This window comes from Falco cherrug, chromosome 9 (assembly GCF_023634085.1).
Source record: "Falco cherrug isolate bFalChe1 chromosome 9, bFalChe1.pri, whole genome shotgun sequence".
NCBI lineage: Eukaryota > Metazoa > Chordata > Aves > Falconiformes > Falconidae > Falco > Falco cherrug.
Genome location: NC_073705.1, coordinates 43,398,841 through 43,420,615, shown reverse-complemented (window position 1 = coordinate 43,420,615; position 21,775 = coordinate 43,398,841). Strand labels below are relative to the sequence as shown.

The 21,775-nt window shown below is 37.9% G+C and overlaps 1 protein-coding gene across 1 annotated transcript in view; it reads left to right on the top strand.

Annotated features, from left to right (window-relative positions):
• The window catches only part of GRID1 (glutamate ionotropic receptor delta type subunit 1), a 544,391-nt gene that overhangs the window by 502,724 nt on the left and 19,892 nt on the right, over positions 1 to 21,775 (top strand). Inside the window, exons 13-14 of the mRNA XM_027817170.2 lie at positions 12,489 to 12,684; positions 21,257 to 21,423. Coding sequence (XP_027672971.2) covers positions 12,489 to 12,684; positions 21,257 to 21,423 — 363 coding nt within the window. The remainder of the gene's footprint in view (positions 1 to 12,488; positions 12,685 to 21,256; positions 21,424 to 21,775) is intronic.

The window sequence follows — 21,775 nt, the reverse complement described above, 5'->3', positions numbered from 1 at the left end:
TTAACAGTGACCAGTGCTGTGGCCAGTCCTGCACTCCACTTAGATGATCTGTCTTTCACCTTGCAAGCTTTGAATTAATAGCCTGCAATAAAAAGTTGATCTCTGGGAGCAAAGCTCAGCATCCATTCTTTCAGAGGTTAAAGAATGAGCATGCCTATGCTGTGGGTTGCAAGGTTATGAGTTTCAGTTGTGGTGAGCTCAGTGCACATCTGTTTCATGTTGTGCTGATGAAACCCACCGTAAATTAAGAAATCAAACTTTGTATAGGATAGCTGGGGCAAGGTAAGTGTCTTTTTGCTGGATCTGCTGTGGACACAAGAACTTCAGTCGAGGGATGATGCAAACAGATTTGTGCAGTAACATCTTAAATCATGTAAGCTAGATTAATTGGTGTTGTGAGGATTTATTTTTGGTTCTCTGATTTTTTTTTTTTTTGTCTCATGCATTTTTATGATTCTCATGCATTTGTAGTATGTAGGCATATTTAGTCAAATGGTTGCACTCTTTTATGATCACTTAGAAAACACCAATGCTTTTCATTTTCTAGGTCCTGAAAGAGCTCTTGCTGACATTATACCAGCTTCTTATATTTTTTTTTCTTATAGTTCCTCACATTGGAATACTTTGCATCTGTCTTTGATACTGTCTCTTTCAGGAATTGCCAGCCCTTCTGTACACCTTTGTCCTTTAAATCAACTTCCTAAGAGGCTTTCTCCACCAGTTCCTGATATCTGTAGAGGTCTGGTCTTTTGAAATTCATTATTTTTATGGTTACTCTTACTTTCTCCCCAGCCCCCACCCCTGGGTATTGAGCTTCATTGTCTTGCAAACGGTTTTAATCTCGTTACTTTTCTCTTTGACATTTTCATTCAAATCTAAAGCGCCCATTCCCCTTATAAATGTCTCCATGATAGAAGATCATGCTCTCTCACACCTTAAACTCTTAATGCCTTAAATGATATATAGGACAGTATTTCGTCTTCTGAAATAAAAGTTGTTCCAATACATTCTAAAATGTTTATAGACCATCTTGCCATGAGGTAGAAAACTCTAAACTTGCCATTTAAAGAAAAGACTTTAAAAATTGAATATCCTTCTAAGGAGATTTTGAAACTATTCCAGATGACATAAAAAAAGAAAAAGAAAAAAACCCACATTGAAGCACACTTTCTATAGATGCAGGTTATGGATGTTTATGGGGGAAAGGAGCTGGGGGTTCTTTGTTTCCCTGGTAACTAAGATGCTACTGTTTATTACCATGAGTGCTTTCCTATTAGCTTAGTTCCTTTGTGGCAAAAGACTTTCTAGAGTGAAAGAAAACATTTCTGGAAACAATAGTGTTGCTAAGGGAAGGATTACATATGTTCTTTCCACTACCTGGGCTCATCTGCCTTACTAAGCAATGTTCCCTTCTGTGCACGTGCCCCCATATAATATAATACAGGAGTGTTTCCAGACTCATCTGGAGATGAGAGAGAGAACGATGTTGCCTTACAAAAGCTATTTTGATACAGCTGCCAAAGTTCCATTAAAAGAAATGTAATCACATGCACTAAAGTTGTTTGCCTTCTAAACCATTAAAACCAGCCTAGGAGAATGAGCCACTGATTTAATTTAATTGATTTATGAATAGTCATATCTATCTAAAAAAATAATAGAAAAACATCAGTCAGAATAGGGTGGATGTTAACTACTATGTTTCTTTCATATGGCAGTAATGCAATTTCCAAGCTCGTATTTCAAGGTATGTAATTAGACTACCCAATAAACTAATTAATCTCAATATAAGGAACAGCTAGTTGGTTTTGATGCAGTGCTCTCAGTGCTTCTGAGGTTCAGTATTCAGGCGAGACTCATGCTCAGGGTGAGGAGAGAGGGGCAAAGGTCTCTTTTCCTGTTTACCTCGTTTTCCACATCAGGATGAGGTGGGAAGTACGCCATATAGCAAGTGCTTGCCATCTGGCTCCTCTGAGAAACAGGCAAGTGGGCCTCTAGACTTTAAAATATGCATATGTAATGCATGCACTTTAGACATCAATAATAACTGATGAATGCTATATGTGCTTTCAGTATTAATGAAGAGCCCTATGTTTTGATTTCCCAGGAGTACCCAGCACATGTTCTAGCAATCAAGATGCCTCTTCAGAGCTCTTCTGTTTTCTTCTCCTCTTTCTGTCAACATCGATAGCTTCTGCTTTACTCCCTGTGGTAAGGGAAGGGTGTGAAGCACTTTTCCAGCATCACTTTGTACCTCTGACACATCTGAGCTGTGTGAATTCATCCAGTCTCTCCACCCCAGCTGTGAGCCTGCTGACAGTGGCGCAGGCAGCAGCCCAGAGCTTTCTGCACCAAGATTCTTATTCTTGCAGCATGCGACAGCTCCTGATAAATCAAAACTTAATAAAGGGTTGAGCGGGACCTTATCCCACACTGGGATTTCATGGACTTTAATGGAACTGCTCACAGTATAATGATATCCTAACAGTCATTGTATAAAGTACTACTCGCCCTGAGTAAGGACTTTATAAGCCAGCACCAAGATGCCAAGCTTATCCAGTCACCACTCTATTTAATTAAAAAGCTAAAAGATTGTCATCTGAGTGGAAAACAGAATGGCAGTGATATCAGTACTTATAAGACCAGTTAAGAAGGAAGAAAGCAATTTCTTCCCTCTCGATCTTAATCATTAATCTTCATTAAGATTTTCAGCTTCCGAATGTGAGTGGTAGGAGACATCAGCACAGCAAACAATTTAAAGTGCATCTGCATAAATAATAAAGGTAGTTTGTTATTTTCGTTATAGGTAAAAGCATGTGTCAGTTGCCAGATGTGTTTGATTCAGACAATATGATTTTCATGCCAACTTTATGATATGTTTGATTTAGGTGAAGTGACTAAAACCTGCTGTTGGGACCGAGTTGCTGTTAAACACCAGCTGCATTTTTTATTTTAATTAATAATTTAAGGAGCAGAATACCTTGCTTTAATTAACATGTTAACCCTTCAAGCTACTCAGAGAAAGGTCACAATGGCAAAGTGGTTTGAAAGTAAAGCACAAAAATATCCAAAGGTACTCCAACTGATGTATTTCTTCAGCTCAAACATGCTACAAGCTCTTGAGATGTTTTCATGTTTTCTTCTTTGCATTTTAATGCCCCACTCACTGCTGAATGGAATATGGAGTGTGAGTAAAGGAACCAGGCTAACCCAGGTTTTCCAGCAAGGCTGATTATTCTGGATTTGTAGGATGAGGAGCGACTCATAGCTGCTCTGAATCCCCTTCCAGGCTTTTAACTGAATCTGCAAACATCCTAAAGATGTGCTGCCATGCCAAAATTTTCTTTGATCCATTCTGAAAATCTGCCCAGTCATGTAGTAGTTCAGTGTGGATCTGAGCACACAAATTAAAACTCCAGCTTTTGAAAACCTGAACCTGCATCTTAAAAACCCCGTCTAATATGATTACTCTGAATGCCTCTTGGTCTGTCTACTACTTTTCATTGTTAAATTGCAAACATGGTGGCTAAACTGGGTAATATCTCAAGGGTATTAATTTGTTAGAAATATGGGAAAATGGGGTGATGAAGAAGAGACCTATAGGTGCCCCTTGTAAATACAAAGGAATGACTGTCTTCTGACTTCACTCCCTCAATTAGACATCACGTAAACTCAGATGCGATCATAAATGCCCAGCCATGACAGAAACTTAATCCAGGGATCACAAACTATGGGGTGCCAGTGGATGCAGCTTTGAGATGCAAATTCTCGGAATCTAGCTTCCATCGCTACCGCTATTAATTATGTTACGCTATTGTTTGTTTTAGAAAACATTTTCAAGCAAAGTAATTGTAACTTGTACCATGAGAACCATCATGGTTTCTTTACCATATGATAACAATATAGAAAATATAGGACATCCAGAAAGAAAAGATTTATTACAAATAAGCAACAAAAAAACCCCTAGTTAATGGAAAAAGCAGCAATCTAAGTGACTTATGCTCTCATTGCCTGGAGGAGATTTGGAGAATAGGAGGGTTGGAAGTATAGTTAGAAACACTGGACTGGCAATCAGGAGATGTTTAGCTTATTTCTAGTTGTTTAACAGATTTCTTTATGTGGAGTGCTGGAGCAGAGCCAATGTCAGCTCTAGGCAAAATGAACTTCTATGATCCAGCGACAAGTCAAGTCACACTCGTGCAGATCACTGCAGATGATTGGAGTTGCCGAGGTGGTCCTGAGGGCATCGTTTAGAAATAGCAATGGCTAGGAATAACCAGAAGTCTAATTTTGTTTACAGAAGAACCTGTTTTACTGATGATGATGAGAATCCAGTTTGATTTTTAGATCCAAATCTGAGTCCCAGCCAGAAAAAAACTAAGTCTTTTTTTTTTTTTTTTTTTTTTTTTTTTTGAAAATGGGCATGTTTCCTAAATAAACCACTGGAAGATAAAATTCTGTGAGCAATGGGACACAGCCTACTTGTATGGATTTTTGTCCTACATTCCCCACACTTTGACTTTAGCAAAAGTGCTGCAAATTGTTCTGAGATCAGTAAAGCAAAAGTGACATTTGAAGTGATGGTAATAGAGTATATTTCTGCTGCATCTCAGATGCTTCAAAAGTACACAAATCCTACAAATGTTTTGCCAATACAATGCGTGTAGCTAGTAATTAATTACTATTAAAATCATAAACATGACACTGTATCATTTATTAACAACTCGACTTTCTTCACATTTCAGTGGGTATACATACCGTTTGTTCCCTTCTTTTAAAACTTAATTATGCAGTAGCTCTGCGGGAACAGAGTCCCAGTGAAAACACTCAATCTGCAGTGAAAGCATTGTATGGGGAGTTTAGAAGACGGCTTAGTTCAGTTTTCTTGTCATTCCTTTTGCACGTAGGAACTGAGGCTAGTGGATGTGATTTTAAAGAAATTAAATATTTGTGGAGGCTGCACAAGTTCTGTGCTTCTGGCAGCGATGACCGTTAGCATAATGAAAACAGCTGCTGCAGTGCCATTACCTGCTAAGGACCTCAATCACTGTTTGTTTTAACTACGGTAAAAGTATGTAGTTGACATGGCAATGTGTTCTGTGACACAATTGATTGTTCTTTCCACTGGAGGAAAAGTCCCTGCTTCTTTGAAGTCATGTGTAGCAGCTGTTCCTGCTCCACTGACGATGACAAGCACATACATAGCCGTAACTGTCTGCACTGTTTGTCTCCAGTGGTTTGGAAATGTTTAGTCCTGGTGTGAAGGGCTGCAACTCCATCGATTCACTGTAGTTTAATCTGACAATGCTTATGGCTTCCCTTGTAGGAAGTCCCATGAGGCTTTCTCTTTTTTAAGGCTTTTGTTTAGAGTAAAGTGGATGTGTTGGTTTTTTTTCATGGACCACCCATGAAATGAGTTTTATATGAGCTGTAGAATGATATATCTGCTGGTGAAGGACTTGATCCTGCAAAGTGTACGCTAAGCAGGCCAGTACTGCTGCCAGTTTCTACTGGACTACCTCTATCGGTAAAATTAAGATTTTATTTAGTGTATTTGCTGAAGAAACCCATTGCTCTGCACGTCACTGCACTGAAACAGAATTAAGAGCATTTACAGTGACTTGATTCACAGTGAAATGGAACATGCAGGAGTTGATCATTTCACTGTAAAGAAGTTGGCGAATTAGTGTTTGATTTAAGAGCTCAGCTTGATTATTCGTAATTTCAAAGAAAGTCACAGAGATGCACAAATTGGAACTAATTCTTCTGATGCCTAGTATTATTAGATGTGGACATAAACTTGCTTTCATTACGGTTTCATTCTAACAATGCTTTGAACAGTTTTATTGACCTCACCAAAAATATTTTTTTAAATGGCCCATCTTTTAGTTATGTACCTTACAAACAGTTTAATATGCCCAGGTAACATTCCTATGTGGACCTGGAACAAATATTGGAAATTTATAGATATATCTCATAATACCTTTTGGGGGGCTTTTTGGATGGGTGTTTGCTTTTTAGGCTCAAAAGTGCTAAAGATAGGTCAATTCTAATGCTATCTCATTATTCAACTATATGTATTGCTCTTTCCAGTATGACTGAAGGCTTATTGAGTATTGGTTGCACTAATATTTAGGGGCACTAAAAGCTGTTCTTTGTTCCCTTGTCAAGTGGGATTGTGCCTTTGTAACTTGGATTCAGTTGGTGAAACTTTTCACGTGAGTTTCCAAGTCAATGATGCTATCATCCCCTCGTGGCAATTGATATCCGTAACAGATGGATTTTTTTCTTCCACCACTTAAATTACTCAGCTTGGGCAGACTAGCTCTAGGGAGGGTCTTTACATGGAATTTTGAACTCCGTTTCAGATGACTTAAGACAATACACTACCCACTCATAAATTTTACTTAAAACTGGAGATTGAAAGTCTAATGACTATTCATCTGTGAAAAACAGACTAAGGCTCAAATCCTTTGCAGCTTCGCAAATGGATATAAAAAAAAATAAACAGGACTCAGGTCAGGACTCTGAATGGAAAGATATACTGCTTATGTGGAAATTATCTGTACCAATACACTACCACCCACAACCTTGATTCAGCTTTGCAGACTGTTTTCTCACTGAGGATGTACAAATGAGAAGCTGATCCTGCAAAGCTGGCTTGGCTTCCAAGCACATCTCTCAGTGGGTGGACTGATGTGGTCACCAACGACAAACAACATATTGTCATTTCTTCTCATTGTCTTGTCCAATACATCCATGGAGGGAGTAGTTGTGAGCAATTTTATGTCTCAAAATATGAGTGCTTTTCTGCAGTCCACAGTAGGCTGAATTCTTTTTCAGCTCATTGCTTTTCATTGGTGATAACTTTATGAAATAAATCTCTTTTCAGATAGGATTTTATATTCTAGGTTTCAGTTCATAGGCATTTCTTGGGCTTATACTGGTGTTATAAGATTATCAAATCAATTCCGCTGTTTTTATTTTTACTTAGAAGTTTAGTGGGTTTACTTTTTTCCCAACGTGTAAAGCACATATTTCCCTCTTGTATATCCTGTTAGGAAAATAGTTGTAGTTAGCAACTGCACTTGTATTTAGTTCTCTAGATGTCATGAATGCCTAGCTTTTGGGGAAAGAAAGTAGCTTCAAGGTGTTTTAAAAAAGAAATTTAGAATTTGTAGCATATATTTTATGTATGCATTTCTAAGGCTTCATTTAGGCAGAGCAGCTTAAAAAGTCTCATCATCTCTGGGATGCTTTGTCTTGGCAATAGCCATCACCTAAAATATTATGCTGCACTGAGCAAAAATCTCAGGGTACTGGCTTCCTTAGGTAAAAGAAAAACATAGCTTTCTCTGCTAAATATGGAAAAAGCAGTAAATTTATTTTACTGTCCACATACATCTTAGAGATTAATATTAATTAAGGAAATTAATTAATTTTAGTTGAGAGGAATTATTTATATCTTATTGTCTGACAGTGTTGTGAAGGGAGAGGTTCCTCAAACACGTGATCACAAGGCAGAATATGTGCAGATGAATGAATAGGAGCTAAGCATGATAAATCTTGCGTAATTTTAAAGTAATACTGTCAATTCAGGAATGCTGAAATATTATTTTTCCATAAGTAATAGCAGACAGGAAAAATCCCCAATTTTACAGTGTCAGACCACGGGCAGTTGTGAAGGCCAAGGAGAAACTACCTTTAAATCAAGAAGCTGCCAGTGTTTTCCCATTAAGGTTTTCCTAAGGCTGAAGCAAAGATAAAATGCCACATTTATTACTGTGATGTAAAAGACCATTGCTGGATGACATCGTGGTGCCACTGATTAACCTGTTGACAGCAATAGACCTTACACACGAGTCCAGCTGTGCAGCTTGCTACAAACTTTTTTTAAAAATGAACAGTAAGGATGAGGAAAAATTCCTTAAGCAAGGATTTTTTTTGCCTTTTCTCCTTGCTTGCTTGTTTAAAAGACCTTCCTTTAATTTAAAAAAGAAAAGTTACTAAGAAAAAGAGAAAATTTCCCCCTTTATTTTTTGTAATTTAGAAGTGACAGGAGTCTGTTTCCTTTTTTTTTCCCCTCTTTTTAAATACCTTGATCACATCTGAGGACTCCAGTTAAGTTAATTGATCAGCAGTTACATCAAAGCACTTAGTGAGGTTTAGTCTATCACTTAGATAAGATTTGTTCATATTATTAATCCAGAAAGGCTTGGGTTCATAGATTTCCAGAGTAACATAAACCTATACTGGCAGCATATTTTTAGTCTGTATACTTACAGTTACACAAGTCTCTTACTTGTAAGAAAACAGCTCCAAAAAGTGCAACTTAACCAATATCATTATTGTAGCAATTATTTCTAGCTGTCTACTTATAAACACTAGTAATTGCCTGACTCTTTATTCTACAGCATATGCTTTATGTCAGCTTCTTTCTGAAAAATAAAACAAGCAGAGAGAGTCCAGTTTTCAGTTGGCTGTAAATGAAGTAATTGCAACTCCACTGGAAATTATGTATCAATTGTTGTATTTATCTAGCAGGCATAAAAGACACCATTTTTGTTTAGATTAACCACAGATACATTTACTTAAATCAATTGGTTTACATATACTGGTCTATTATAGCAATCACATAGTGGATGTATTTATCTACAAATTGAAGTTTGGCTTCTATAACTGTGAGGAACATTGTCTTTTTCTGCTTTACTAGTTTTATCTTTAATCACACTTACAGAGAGCCCTTAATGGGTTGTAAGATCCAATAACTGAGGTGGTAAGGTTAATGGGGCATCTTGATATGCTACACATTTTTGTTGTGAATAATTTTGTATATTAAGTGCAAGAAATCTTTGCCATAGGGAAGTGAGGCAAGAATGTCAGTGGCTAAAGAAGGTGGGTCCAGCTAATGGCTGGTGGCAAAAACGAAGCTTAAGAATGATGAGGGCAGCTGCCTTTAAAGAATGACTTAATTTTAAGATACAACCAACCTGAAATCACAGAATTGTGGAGTCGTTTAGGCAGGAAAAGACCTTTAAGATCATTATATCCAACCATTATCCCAGGACTGCCAAGTCCACCGCTGAACCATGTCCCTAAGCACTGCATCTACATATTTTTTAAACACCTGAAATGTAGCCGTGTAGTAGTATTTTGTCTACCAATGGTAGGTCTGAGGCAGTTAAAATATCAATGCTTAAAAATGACATGTGATTATCTTAATTCACCCTGTAAAAGCAAGGAGATACTGATATCCATTAAGTATCTTTTCTGTATGTGGCTGTACCCACCACGTCCAGATCTTTTGGTCACCTCTCTGGCCATGGAGATGCTGAGCATCACCTCTATTTTCAGTGCAGAAATACAGTACAGAGAAATTTTTTACACAGTGTAAGAATGAGCTGTGATGTAGACCATTCCCTGTCAGGATAATTTCAGAGAGAGATTTTTGTCTAAATGGTCCATTTGGTAAAAGCATAAGGTTAGCTTCTCACTCAAGCACTCACCATCCTTCTGAATTTATACTACAGGAACTGCTCACAAGCTTGATTCCTACTGTGCCCCTGACTGTACCCTTGGGTGACTGCCTCTCTCACAGGATATTTCCAATGGTGGTGCAGTGTGGAGGCTTTCCTTTGTCAGTGGCTGTTCTTATAATACATCAAACAGGACACTGCGAGACAGGCACATGTAATCCTTAGGACATAAAATACTCTGCATTATCTCTTCCAAGGAAAATCTGCCAGCTAAAGGGGCAGTAGTTGTGTTATTCACCACACCCAGGCAAAGGCTGTGCTTCCCTCCCTGCCACCAGTACAGGTTATCTGTTTATTGTAAAGCATTTAATTTAAACTCTGAATTTGCTCACTGTGCCTTGAGATGTTTAGAGAATTGAAGAAACTGTGCTGCTCAAAAAGCAGCAGGTACTGTGCTTTTGTACAGTACTGATAATCAATAAAATGTAATTTAGCTAAAACAGAAATACTGAAGGTCAATACAGTACAATTTAGCTAAAACAAAAGGCATATTTCTGACAAAAAGCTTCCACAGCAGTAGAGGCAGTAGAAGTGATCCAGAAAACAGTGACATTAGTAAAACTGCAGGTGGAATTATTTTTTTTTTTAATATACAAACGCTCATGTACAAACTTTCAAGCAGAATGGCAGAGTGAGCAGTAGGCATTTGTAAAGTTATCAGCTGAAAGCTGTTTTAAAGAACATTAGCTAAACACGTTTCTGCTACTGCGCTTCTACCAGACATGCACTCCCACACACCCCAAAAACCGTATGCCAAACCTGGTATAAAAAAATGTTGCCACAGAAACCCTTCTGTGTGTATTGAGTACTTTTCTTTGTCATTTGTACATAAAATAGACTGAAAAATGTCTTTTAACAGCCAGATCATCCATCCCTGGGATGTAAGAAATTCCATGGGATATGATAAAACTTATTTTAAAAAATAAAGACAGAACTAAATGTAGCATGTAATCATTTAGCTTGAGACGGGAGGAGAAATGGTCCTGTTCAATGAAATGTACAGGAAACATTTAGGAGACGAGAATATAACTTTCAGGATTGTTAAACAAAGAGAGAAATAAAACTGATATGAATTCTCTCATTTTTCATTAGAATTTTGAATTTCCAGCAAACTCCTGGGTGTTCATTTTGTACGTTACCAAAGTGCCATATACAGAGCTAGAGAAATAACAGGAGGTTTGGGGTTTAATGTAACTCCCAGAGTTAGCCCAAATCCACAAGTGTGCAATGTATATAGAGAAAAACTGTTCACACACAGTCTTACTTAAAGCTGCTTAACAGCTTAAAATGATAAAAAATCCTTAACACAATTTAAGAACTTAAACCACTTAAGCTGTTTGAAGCAGCTTGTGAGTTTGGAGAGTTTTGGTGTGGGTGGGAGAGGCATCCCTGCTGAGCTGCAGTCTGGGGACAGGGCTGGTGGGCTCCCGCGCAGCGTGTCCCAGGAAGGGGACCCTTTTGGAGCCATGCTTGGGCAGGCTGGAGGCAGCGTGGTGGAGAAGATGGAAGAGTTTTCTACATATTTTTACATAATAGTGTGTGTATGCCTGGATTGCTTCGCTTTAAATAGTGTTGCAGGGAATCTTACAAGTTGTGAGTTGTAAGCAGTGGCACATCCCCCCAAGTGAAACAGGGAGAACGGAGGCAGAAATATGTTGTCTGTGACAAGTCTTCAGCTGTGGAAAACAGTTTCAGCCCATGGTCCAAGGGAAGGGTCCTCAGGAGCACTGCAAAGAGATCTTCTGCAAGAGCTGCAAGGCAAAATGTTTTGCTTTTGTGGCTCCGGGAGTTGGAGACAGGTGGGAGGTGGCATGAGTGGGCCTCTGGATGTTTGGAGCTGGTTTGGTTTTTTTCTGAAATATTCTGTTTGGGAAAAAGAAATGGTGAGGGGGGAGGCACGGAGGGTTGCTTTAGTCTGACAGCATTAGTCAGTCAGTCCTGTCAGAAGCATGTAGTTGTTAGGTGAAGCCATATGTTTATAAAACATAAAATAAACCATTACTTATGAGATCCAATTTGGTCCCTTCCGCTGCACATGGTGGTCGATGGTTGAATGTGTGTCTGTGTGTCTGTGTGTGCATACACCCCGATGAAAGCAATGGTGGCACTGCACAGAAGCCCTGCGTGAGGAGAAAGGGAGGAGGCACAGGAATGGGAATGAACATCTGAAGGTGGAAAACAGCTAGGATGCTGCTTCTGAGGGCAGTGATGCCACCTCAAATGTTTTGCAACTTGGTCTGGTTTTCATTGATGCAGGCCGTGATTTATACCTTTCTGTGCAGAAAAGACTGTAAAACAGGAGTGAATTATATTCTGTACAATTTGAAAATAAATGGTGCATTCACAGCCACTCACGTTGAGGCCCATTTGCACTTCCAGAGTGGTATGATGAAGCTAGGCCTGTGTGTGAATGAAAAATGCCTGTTTTACCAGAGGCTGTGAAAAGCGAGCAAGTGAGAGAGACTTAGTGGAAACTGGAAGCGAGACTTATAGCTGTTTATTTAAAACAATGGTATTGATTTAGAGTCAGATGGAGCATTGGTGTAACTGCAAACTAATTCTACTGAATTCTGCGAGGTATTTCTGCTGGTGCTGATGGATCTGGAAGTTTATATTTACAATCTGAGTTTTTCCTGTGCTCGAATAGGTCTTGCTTGCACTACATTCTTGTGCAAACTTGGCATCATAATATTTAACAGGAAAGTTATCTGTCCAAAAAAAATCTTTGCTGGGGTGAAAAAGAGCTCAGGTATAGTTAAATTCATAAGATCTCTATACAATTAAATCACTGCTTGGTTTTCTTTTATGATGAGGAAAGAGATGTGCAAATGATACTAGGTGAGGGTAAGGGCTTCCTGACTAACGAGAGACATAAAAAAACCCCCAACATTTAATGAATGAAATCTTGGTAATGTACTATATAATACTAATATCTTGATATCGCTTGAATTTCAGAACATTTCAAGATCTGTCCAAACAAATGGATATATCTTACGGTACAGTGAGGGATTCAGCAGTGTATGAATACTTTAAAGCAAAAGGGACCAACCCTTTGGAGCAGGATAACACATTTGCTGAACTGTGGAGGACTATCAGTAAGAATAATGGGGCAGATAATTGTGTATCGAACCCTTCTGAAGGCATCAGGAAGGTAAGACTGGATCACAAGGTTTTTAATTTAATTTTTGTTCTGTATCAATGTTGTTTGCGTGGAGTTAATACTGTTAAGTCACAGGAAAGCAATTACGTAGTCATTAAAAAAATATCCATATCTAAAGTTCCTTTTAGTAACTCAATAGCAGGTAAGAATCATATTTTGAGGTCATTGTTTTGAATTTAAGTACTTTAGCTCTGCCTAAGTCTTCAGTATAAAAGCCCCTCTTTGCGTCTGGCCATAAGTTTTCTCAGTTTCTTGGGAGCTCTGATAATGCTATTTTGAATGTTATTCTTTACATTATACAGGTACTAACACTTGTTCATTGCTCGAGTATTTTGGTTTTTTTTTTTCTCTGAGTTGGTGGATTGAACTTATTGGAAACATGAGTAAGAATCGAGAGATTCACTGAACGTATACTCAATTCCCTTAGAACAGGAATTTAATGCAAGGCTTTGTTTATGCCAAACTTTAAAAAAATGCATATACTCTTTCACATGTCACTGTGCTTTCACATTTTATCTCAGATACGGCTACTCAATTTTTTTGATGAAACTGAGCATTGATGTGGGATTCAAGGAGTGATAAATAAAAGCTTGGGATCCTACATCATTGTGCCGAGTCCTGTGATAAATAACCCTGGTTCACATCATGCAAATACAAATGTTCACGCTTTCTCACTCTTAATCTGCCTCCGTTCCCTGCTTCCCATCTTGTAGCTCAGCAAAACCAGATACTAAATACCATCAAAGCACATGTGTCCAGGAGTATGTTATGGCAGAAGGGATGAAGACATGATGACGAAAGTTTAATGTGCTGCTTCTTTATTGAAAAGTGTCCTCTTTATTTGTCAATTGATTTTTTTCATAAAACAAGCTAACATCTGTTATTAACATAGTGATTGATCAGAGTTATTCTGCTGCCAGTGAATGTTACTAGTTCTTTCTGCTTTCATAAGTGGGAAATAATAAAATGGTTGGGGCTTGGGTCTCTTATTTCTTTGAACCTTTGAAACCTTTTCTGAGCAGTCAGAGGGAAAGCATCCAAAATTTAATGGTTTTTACAGCACCATAAGGGGTGTGAACACAATAACACAGGCCATCCCATTCCTGAAATCCAAGTCCTTTAATATAAGATTTGCAACTGTTTGTGTGACTTTGGGACAAAATAGTTACACAAACACTTGTGTCTTCTCAGCAGAGGAGTATTTAGTCAGTAGTTTTGTATCCGCCTGCCTTTTCTCCCATCTCCCAGCTGAGCTTTACTTAAGCCCTCTGCCCTCAGCTCAGATAGCTTTTCTTCCTTGGGACAAGGTAGAGCTCTGGCAATAGCGAAGTCTGCAGTGTGTTGATTCATTCTTTTTTTTTTTTTTATCTGCTCTGCACTTTGTGAAAATGAGGCCTCTATTTTGAGATAGTTTGTTAGCATTTAAAGGAGGTAAAAATAGAGACATTAAGTACTCTTCTATGTATCCTAGCATTAAAATGAATAATAAAACAGTTTAGCTTAGAAAAATGCACAGTATTTTTTTTTTTTTCATTTTTACCATTCTTATGCCAGTGGGTGCTCTTTAATGATGAACTTGTAAATACTTTCATTCTGTAAGCCTACTGCATGCTGCCATTTATGATAGCTAGTTTTGCCGAAGCCAGAAATGTAACTGTAGATTGGCAGGCTGTTTAGAATACCAATTATATTGTTTGTATGGAGCTGACAGTTCCATCCTATCTAGGTGGATAACTTTTCATATTAAGTTTGATTTCAATATTGTGGGGTGAGTTTTATATAACTTGATCAGCTCACTCAATTAATGTCACTGATAAATTTACTTCAGTCCCCGAAGCTGACCGAAGCTGCTATTTGATTAGACACCTACGTAAATTTGGCTTAACATTTAATAACGCTGTCAACTAAACTGTTGTATTTTTAGTTTAAGTGTCGCTCTTCCTGGCTCATTGAGCTCTTTGAATAAACAGACAAGTTTTCCATGTCAAGTATTATGGATAGAAATTCTGTGTTTTCTAAATGAGAATTTATGTCAGCCAAAGAAATGGAACTTTCTATCTGTAATAACGTACTGCTGCATGAGAGGTGTAAATGTGCCTTTAAAATGTACTTTAAAATGTACCATTTAGAAATGGGAAATCTAAATCTCTTTAGCATAAAAAGATCCCTGCAGCAATTTTTCTGAATGATGACTTGCCTGAGAATGCAAAAAAAGCAAAGCACTCCCTTTCTCCCCTCCTTCCCCTTTCCATTTTCTTCAGTCACTGTTCAGCTGCAGTTGCAAAACAGAGGAATGCTGCTTCAACACAAAACAGGAGAGTGCTGCTTATTTATGGTACAGGCAGGTCGTTCAGATGTTTGTTCCATTTACATACCTCCATTTCCCAGAGATTTTCCTACTCCCGTTGACTGCCTAAAAACAAAAGGATAATAGTTGGAAGAAAGTCCTGAAAGCTTTTGTGACACTTGGTTGCTATGGCAGAGGTCTCTTTTCAGACACAGCCCAGTCCCTGTAGCCACAGTGACCATCTCCCATTGTCCAGGCACAGCTTTCGCTGCACTGGGAGAGCTCCGGAAAGGGCGTTAATGCACTGCAAAGTTATGTATGCACCAGAAGGACATTTCACAGCCAGGGGGACAAGTTGCTTTTGTTGTACTCCCAAGGCAGTTGAGAATGGTCATTGCAGATGGAAAACATCCTCCTATTCATAAATGTCTCTGTGTAGCAAAAGAGGAGGTTAACAGACAAATCACCAGTCCATACAAAATGCTATTTTGCCACTCAGGTTTCCTGGTTACAAACAGATGTGGATTAACTAATGTCGTATGGAAAGTTTATTTCTGGTTCAAGGTACAGCCAGGATCCCCAAGAAGCGTGTGGTGGGTAGCTCCTGCCGTCTTTTCCCAGGTGGACATTGGTACTGGAATCACACTAAGCCACTTGTAAATCTCAGCAAACTGTTTTGATTTGCCAGTGGCAATCAGTTCTTCAGGGTACCTATTTATTACCAAAACATACGTAATAACCTGTGGCTTTTTTTTTCATTGTGGGCAGCCATTTTTGCTTTGAAAAATGAAGTAGTAGGATTCTTATGTAATCCCATACATATATTTTATATATATACATAGGATAATTAAACTCCTATTGTATTATTTAAAAGTGTTACTTTGGTGGAGACCGTTTGTTCCCCTGTTCAATCAATCTGGTGCAAAAATTTCTCTAGATCCTTTGTTTTCTTCCTGTGTATCACTTTTGATGAAAAGTGATCAAAACCAAATACAGTACAAAATGTGAATGTATCATTGATTTAAGCAATGGCACAGTAAGATTTTATTTCTTCCCTTTTTTTGCTTCCATCAAAAAGTTTCTTTCCCTTAATGAAGACTAAACATTAAATGATAATGTTTCTTGTTGAACAGTCACCTCCATTCAGTTTGAGAGTAAAAGTATTTTAAAATTTTGATGAATAGTGGTTTTTTTTAATTATTTTTTTTCCAAGAATTTATTTTCCACAATGAATTTTATACTGTGAATTGCGGTTCCTCATCCATATGTTTTCATGGGTCCTCAAAAATTTCTCCATTTCTCAACCCATCAGCCTTTGGAGTAAAAGCAAATGCTTCCTTAAACCTGAATATGTTTCATCCTTTACTGGCTCCTTAATTACATTAATTTTTAAATCATTTCAACAGGATTAAATGACATGTTTTCTTTTCATTAGAGCTGTGTTGCTTCTCTTAAAGCACTTTTTTATTGATAATAAATGTTATCCAAGCATGGTTTTGAACTATTAATGCCAATGTAAAGGTCACTTTTTGATATTTCTGTAGTATCAGCCATATAATGGGATCAGCCACAGTGACACTCTGTTCTGGCAGTAAATTAATCATGAATGTTGCATTATTCTAGCACTTTTTTCTGTAGTATGGTAGCGTCTTCATAAGTTTCAGATAAATCACAGACATATCAGTGATTAATCTGAAATCCATCTTTTTTCAAGTTTTTATTATTTCTTACCATGCTTTATTTGAAAAAAACATTGTTTTGCCATGAGTAAGCCAGGTTCCTTTGAACAATATTCTTCCATCTCCCTCCACATTGAAGAGTGACATTATGAGGTTGCTTACTGCTTTTTAGAAGTATTACTATTCTCTTTGTGGTCCTTCTTACATCTAGGAAGCAATCTTCCTTGGTCTTTAAATTTTGCATGATTATGAAGAAGAAATATTTTTAATATAAGTTTTGCTTTGGGTGTTTTGGGTTTTTTTGTTTTGTTTTGTTTTTTTCATTCTTTCCCTTAAGGCTGTTTTCTTAAAACCTCTTCAACTAAAGACAAATCTGGTGTCTTTGGTGTACATCACCATGGTAGTCCTACCTGGGTGGAATATATGTGTGCTGTTTTGGCTGAAATTATGTTAAAGAAGTTTTTGAAAGTTTAACTGAGCTATTTTTGTTTTGTTCTGCAATATGTCTTCACGCTGAGAGTCACAATAAGGCCATAGCAAAGGAGCAAAATATGAGAGCCTATTAAAAGTCTAACTCTGTGTTTCATTTCAGTCATTCAAGTTATCTTACCTATTCTCAGCTGGAATTTGCCACATTCCCTTTTACCATCTCTTTCTATATGTTATTTTTGCAATGATGTCTGATCACTGAACATTTTTATGGGCTCTAAAAACATACAGTGCAGGCCTTAGATAGCTGGGCTGTGAATGCAAGAGCCTGAGGATACGGATCTTTGCTGGACTGTGATCAGGACTTGGTTGCATGGGTAGGTACATGTGTCATGTGCAGCTAGGGAGTTTTGATGAGTTTCCAGCACATACATCCCATGGGTCAGTGCCAGGTGTTTCCTGTAATTCTTAGTCTTCCTGCCTCCAGTACTGCTCTGGCCTGGAAGCTGAGGGGTATGCACATGTGCACACACGCATTCTTTCATGTGACAAAAATTAAAAGTTTAAACTACTTTGATTTTTTTTTTTAATTTGATTTTTGGTTTTAAATAAGTGTCAATTTGATTGTAGTTGGCTAGTAAAGGTATATAAAAAGTAAAATATCTCAAACACATGTATGTGTGTGGCTCTGTGTCTTGTACATACATTTTTCAAAAGTTGTCAGTTTTTCTTTAAATTGAACAAATTATACTGTTTAACTGTCACAACAGATGTCAACAGGGATGTGAAGGATGCTGAATTTAAAGAGCAACTAAATACTTGGTCATAAGGAAGCTTTCCATGCAATGAACACACTAATAGTACGAGGTCTCCACTCTTCAGACAAGAAAACTATGCAAGTGGAAGAAGATTTGGAAGAGAGAAATTATCCCTTAGGAAAAAGGGATCTTTGACGATTCGGGTTTTAGCAGACAGGGGAAACAGTCTCACATCCAGTATTTCTGGGAGTTGAGAAGTATGCGTAGCTAAGAGTTTAAAACTCAGATTCCTGTTTATGCTAAAATGATCGGGCTGTCAGAGAAATAATGCTCTACAGATGTAATGGCACTGGATAGAACAATTTATGCCATAAAAAATATAAAACTTATATGAATAGGCTTGGCAGATTTTGTTTATTAACCACTTATAGATGTGGGCTATAACTTAGGATGCAGCATTGCAAATGCAAGAGAAGTAGACTTTTTCAGAAGATCTGCTGTCCAACATCTAAGTCAATGTACAAAGCTCTTCTCTATAAAATAACATAGGAAAACTGAGGCTTGAAAAGTAGAATCAATAATGTGATTTTTCACAAGGAATTGTCTTATAATTTAAGTCAGATGTTTGAAGAAGACTGTGTTCCTCAATTATTACTAAGAAAAAGATGTGGAATGTATGACATGTTGTCACTGTTCTTCTTTTCTAATTTGTAAATTTGAAAAGGTGATTTACAGAGCAATTCTAAAACAACCAGAGGCTATAGCTCTTTAAAACAAACATTAAAAAAAAAAACCACAAAACAAAACAAACAAAAAAATCCAAACGAAAAACCAAGCCCCCCAAAAAACCCACACCAGAAAAACGCAAGACATTTTATCACAGTGATTTAGGCCAAATCTTTTATGGGTCTTCTCTTTCTGTACTTCTATCAGGCAAGTTTTTGTTCTCTAATATCACGGATTTTGAATAAATACTAACAAGTGCTGTTGTCTTTGGTTCCATGAGTTTCTATTTTAATGCACTTGAACCTGAACAGTTTTCTGTTTTGGTACCAGAGGTACCAAAAGCCTAGGTAGTATTTACCATAGAACACAACCTGCCTGGGTTGTGCAAAAAATAGGGCTTTGGATGGTCCTTCCCTGCCAGGAGCACCAGTGGGGGGGTGCCCATTGCCTGTTGTCCCTAAGCAGGCAGAAAGCCTATCAGCACCATTGCAGATGTGAAGGCACAAAATGTGAATCATTAAAGCCCATCACAGGAACAGCAGAGGACAAGATGCAGAGATTTGCTGCTAACAACCCAGTTAGTTATGGCTATGTGATCATTCAGAAGATACCTTTGGAAAGCACATTTTAGGCTTCCAAGAACGTAGGTTGCTGGCTGAATTTAAGCTAGATGCCTTGAGGAATCACTCCCTTGCCATCCTTAATTTTTTTATGCATCCTTGTGTTGATAGGTTATGAAGCCTTTTCTGGCTGTTGCGTACAGTAAAAAGTGGTTTGCTTGTTGCTCCCACTTTATGCCACCATTACCAGTTTAGGTAGACAGCCAGGTATATTTTATGTATATTACAATGTAGATGTGGAAGTCTTGCTCTGGTCTGGTTTCATACAGTGACATTGAAGTGAGAGATACTTTTATCAATATGCTAGTTTAATGAGTCGTGTCAGTTTAATCAATGTATGATTTTAACAGTAGAGTCTGTGGGTCCTATTTGAATAAATTCTGTAAGGTCCATACTGTACTTCAGATTTTAATGATGTTTTGTAGTAGTATTGCAATAACTATCTGAGGCTATGTGCATTAATTACTGTTACTGAACTGACCAGAGAGGTGGCAAAAGAGAAGGTGGGGACAAACACACGATAATGGCATGTGCATAACAAACAATTATTTTCAGAATGCTCAGTATAGGTTCTTTTAAATCTTTCCAAAGAGGAAAGATATAACATTTTTACTCTGTTTTAACTCAGAAACAAATCTGGGGATCTTTGATTGCCTTTATTGCAGATAAAAGGGAAGGGGGGTGGGAGGGGGGGGAGAAACATGTAGATTGTGGCAAATGGCTTACAGAAAATCCAGACAACATACTTTTAATTTTTGTTTCCCTGGATTCTACCCACTAGAGGATAACTCACCCATTTGATTTATTGTCATATTTAAACAACTGTCAGGGACTTCAGAAAGCTGCAGTTTATATCAAAGCATGGTGAAGTAAAATTAGCTAAATTGCTCAAGTGAAGAATCCAATATGATAAAATAACTAAGGGAGGCTTACAGGTGAATTCAAAACCAAGCTTACACAAAAAGGGAAACTATGTGGAAGGATGAGCTAACTCCATGCCAGAGCTGGAGCCATTTGCTAGGGGAGCTTGGTTATGCATAAAGAAACATGTGCAGGACTTCAGCTCCTTGCCTTGCTTTGTTCTGACCTAAAAAAACCCTGAAATCACCCAAAGTTTTAAAAAAAATTAAAAAAAAAAAAAGTCTTGGAGGTCTACATTTGTGACTACTCATTTATTTGCATCAGATATTCCAGCCCATCTGTTCCGTTGTGCTCTCTGTGCTCACTAGAGACTTAAAAACATACTACTTAAATATATTAGGAAACCAATGATTACTTTAACCAAACAAAATGATTACTTTTTTCTTTATTGAATCCCTATCCAGAGATGTTTCTTACATCTTATGTTAAGTAAGGTGATTTACATTCATCATATGCTCTGCATGCAGGCATTGGTTTGAATCCAAATTAAGGCTGACATTTAAGGACATCTGCGTGGGTGTGCACTAAAATAAAGCAATATTTGTCCCAAAACTGAGATAATAGGAGATGCTGGTGACTTTTCTTACCTGTGAAAAAATGAGGGAGTTCTTTAAGCTCAGAGCATGCCTTTTGTTACAGGACAAAAGGTTATAGCTCTGAGAAGGGGCTTTGTGTTTTTACATATTTATATGAGAAAAGCTGCAATGTTATCATTTTGGTGACTATGATGACTAGGAAGCACCACTTAGTGCTCATACTGTACCCATCTAGTTACAGGAATGTATATAACTGGTCACATCCCATGTCTCTTACAAAACATACATCAAATTTCATCAGCTGAGGCAACAGCTTTCATCTATAATTAATAACCTGTTAGGTAAGCTTTGCCTACACTTACAGTTGGCTATGTTATCCTATGTATTCCTATTAAAAATGGAAGACATTTTAGCAAGGTTAGAAGTAGATGAGGTAGTTAGGAGGGAAGAGTGTTAGAAATGTGCTAAGGTGGAGGTCTATAGATAAATGGTGACCTAATGAAATACCACCATGGAATAATTACAAGCTCAGGGTTTGCTTGGCTTGGCTTTTGTCCTATCTAGAAATGTGGTTTAGTTTATATTTGTGTTCATGCTGTATTTACAGGCAAAGAAAGGAAACTATGCTTTCCTGTGGGATGTGACAGTGGTGGAATATGCTGCGCTGACAGATGATGAATGCTCTGTGACAGTCATTGGAAACAGCATCAGCAGCAAAGGATACGGGATAGCACTCCAGCATGGAAGTCCCTACAGAGATCTTTTCTCCCAGAGGTAAATTGAAACAAAGCTTGTTTTATAGGATTCCTGTCTACAACCAGCAACCATTTGTGGTTCACATCAATTTTGGCAATTATTGAATAAAGGACAGTGAGTAAGTGACAGCAGAAAGGTTACGAGTTCAGGATTCAGCAAAGCTGCTACTTCTGCTCTTCATACATCTGCTTAGGGAGGAGGGGACTGGAGGTGGTGTGTGGCCTCGTAACTCCAGGCAGCAGTGCCTCTGGCAGAAAAAGGACTGATGTTCAGAGCTCTGTATGAGCTAGGGGAGAGATTGAAGAGAGCTCTTTGATTCACGCTACGTTTTGCAGGCTATGAAGCAACACGTTGCTCCCTACAGTAAGCG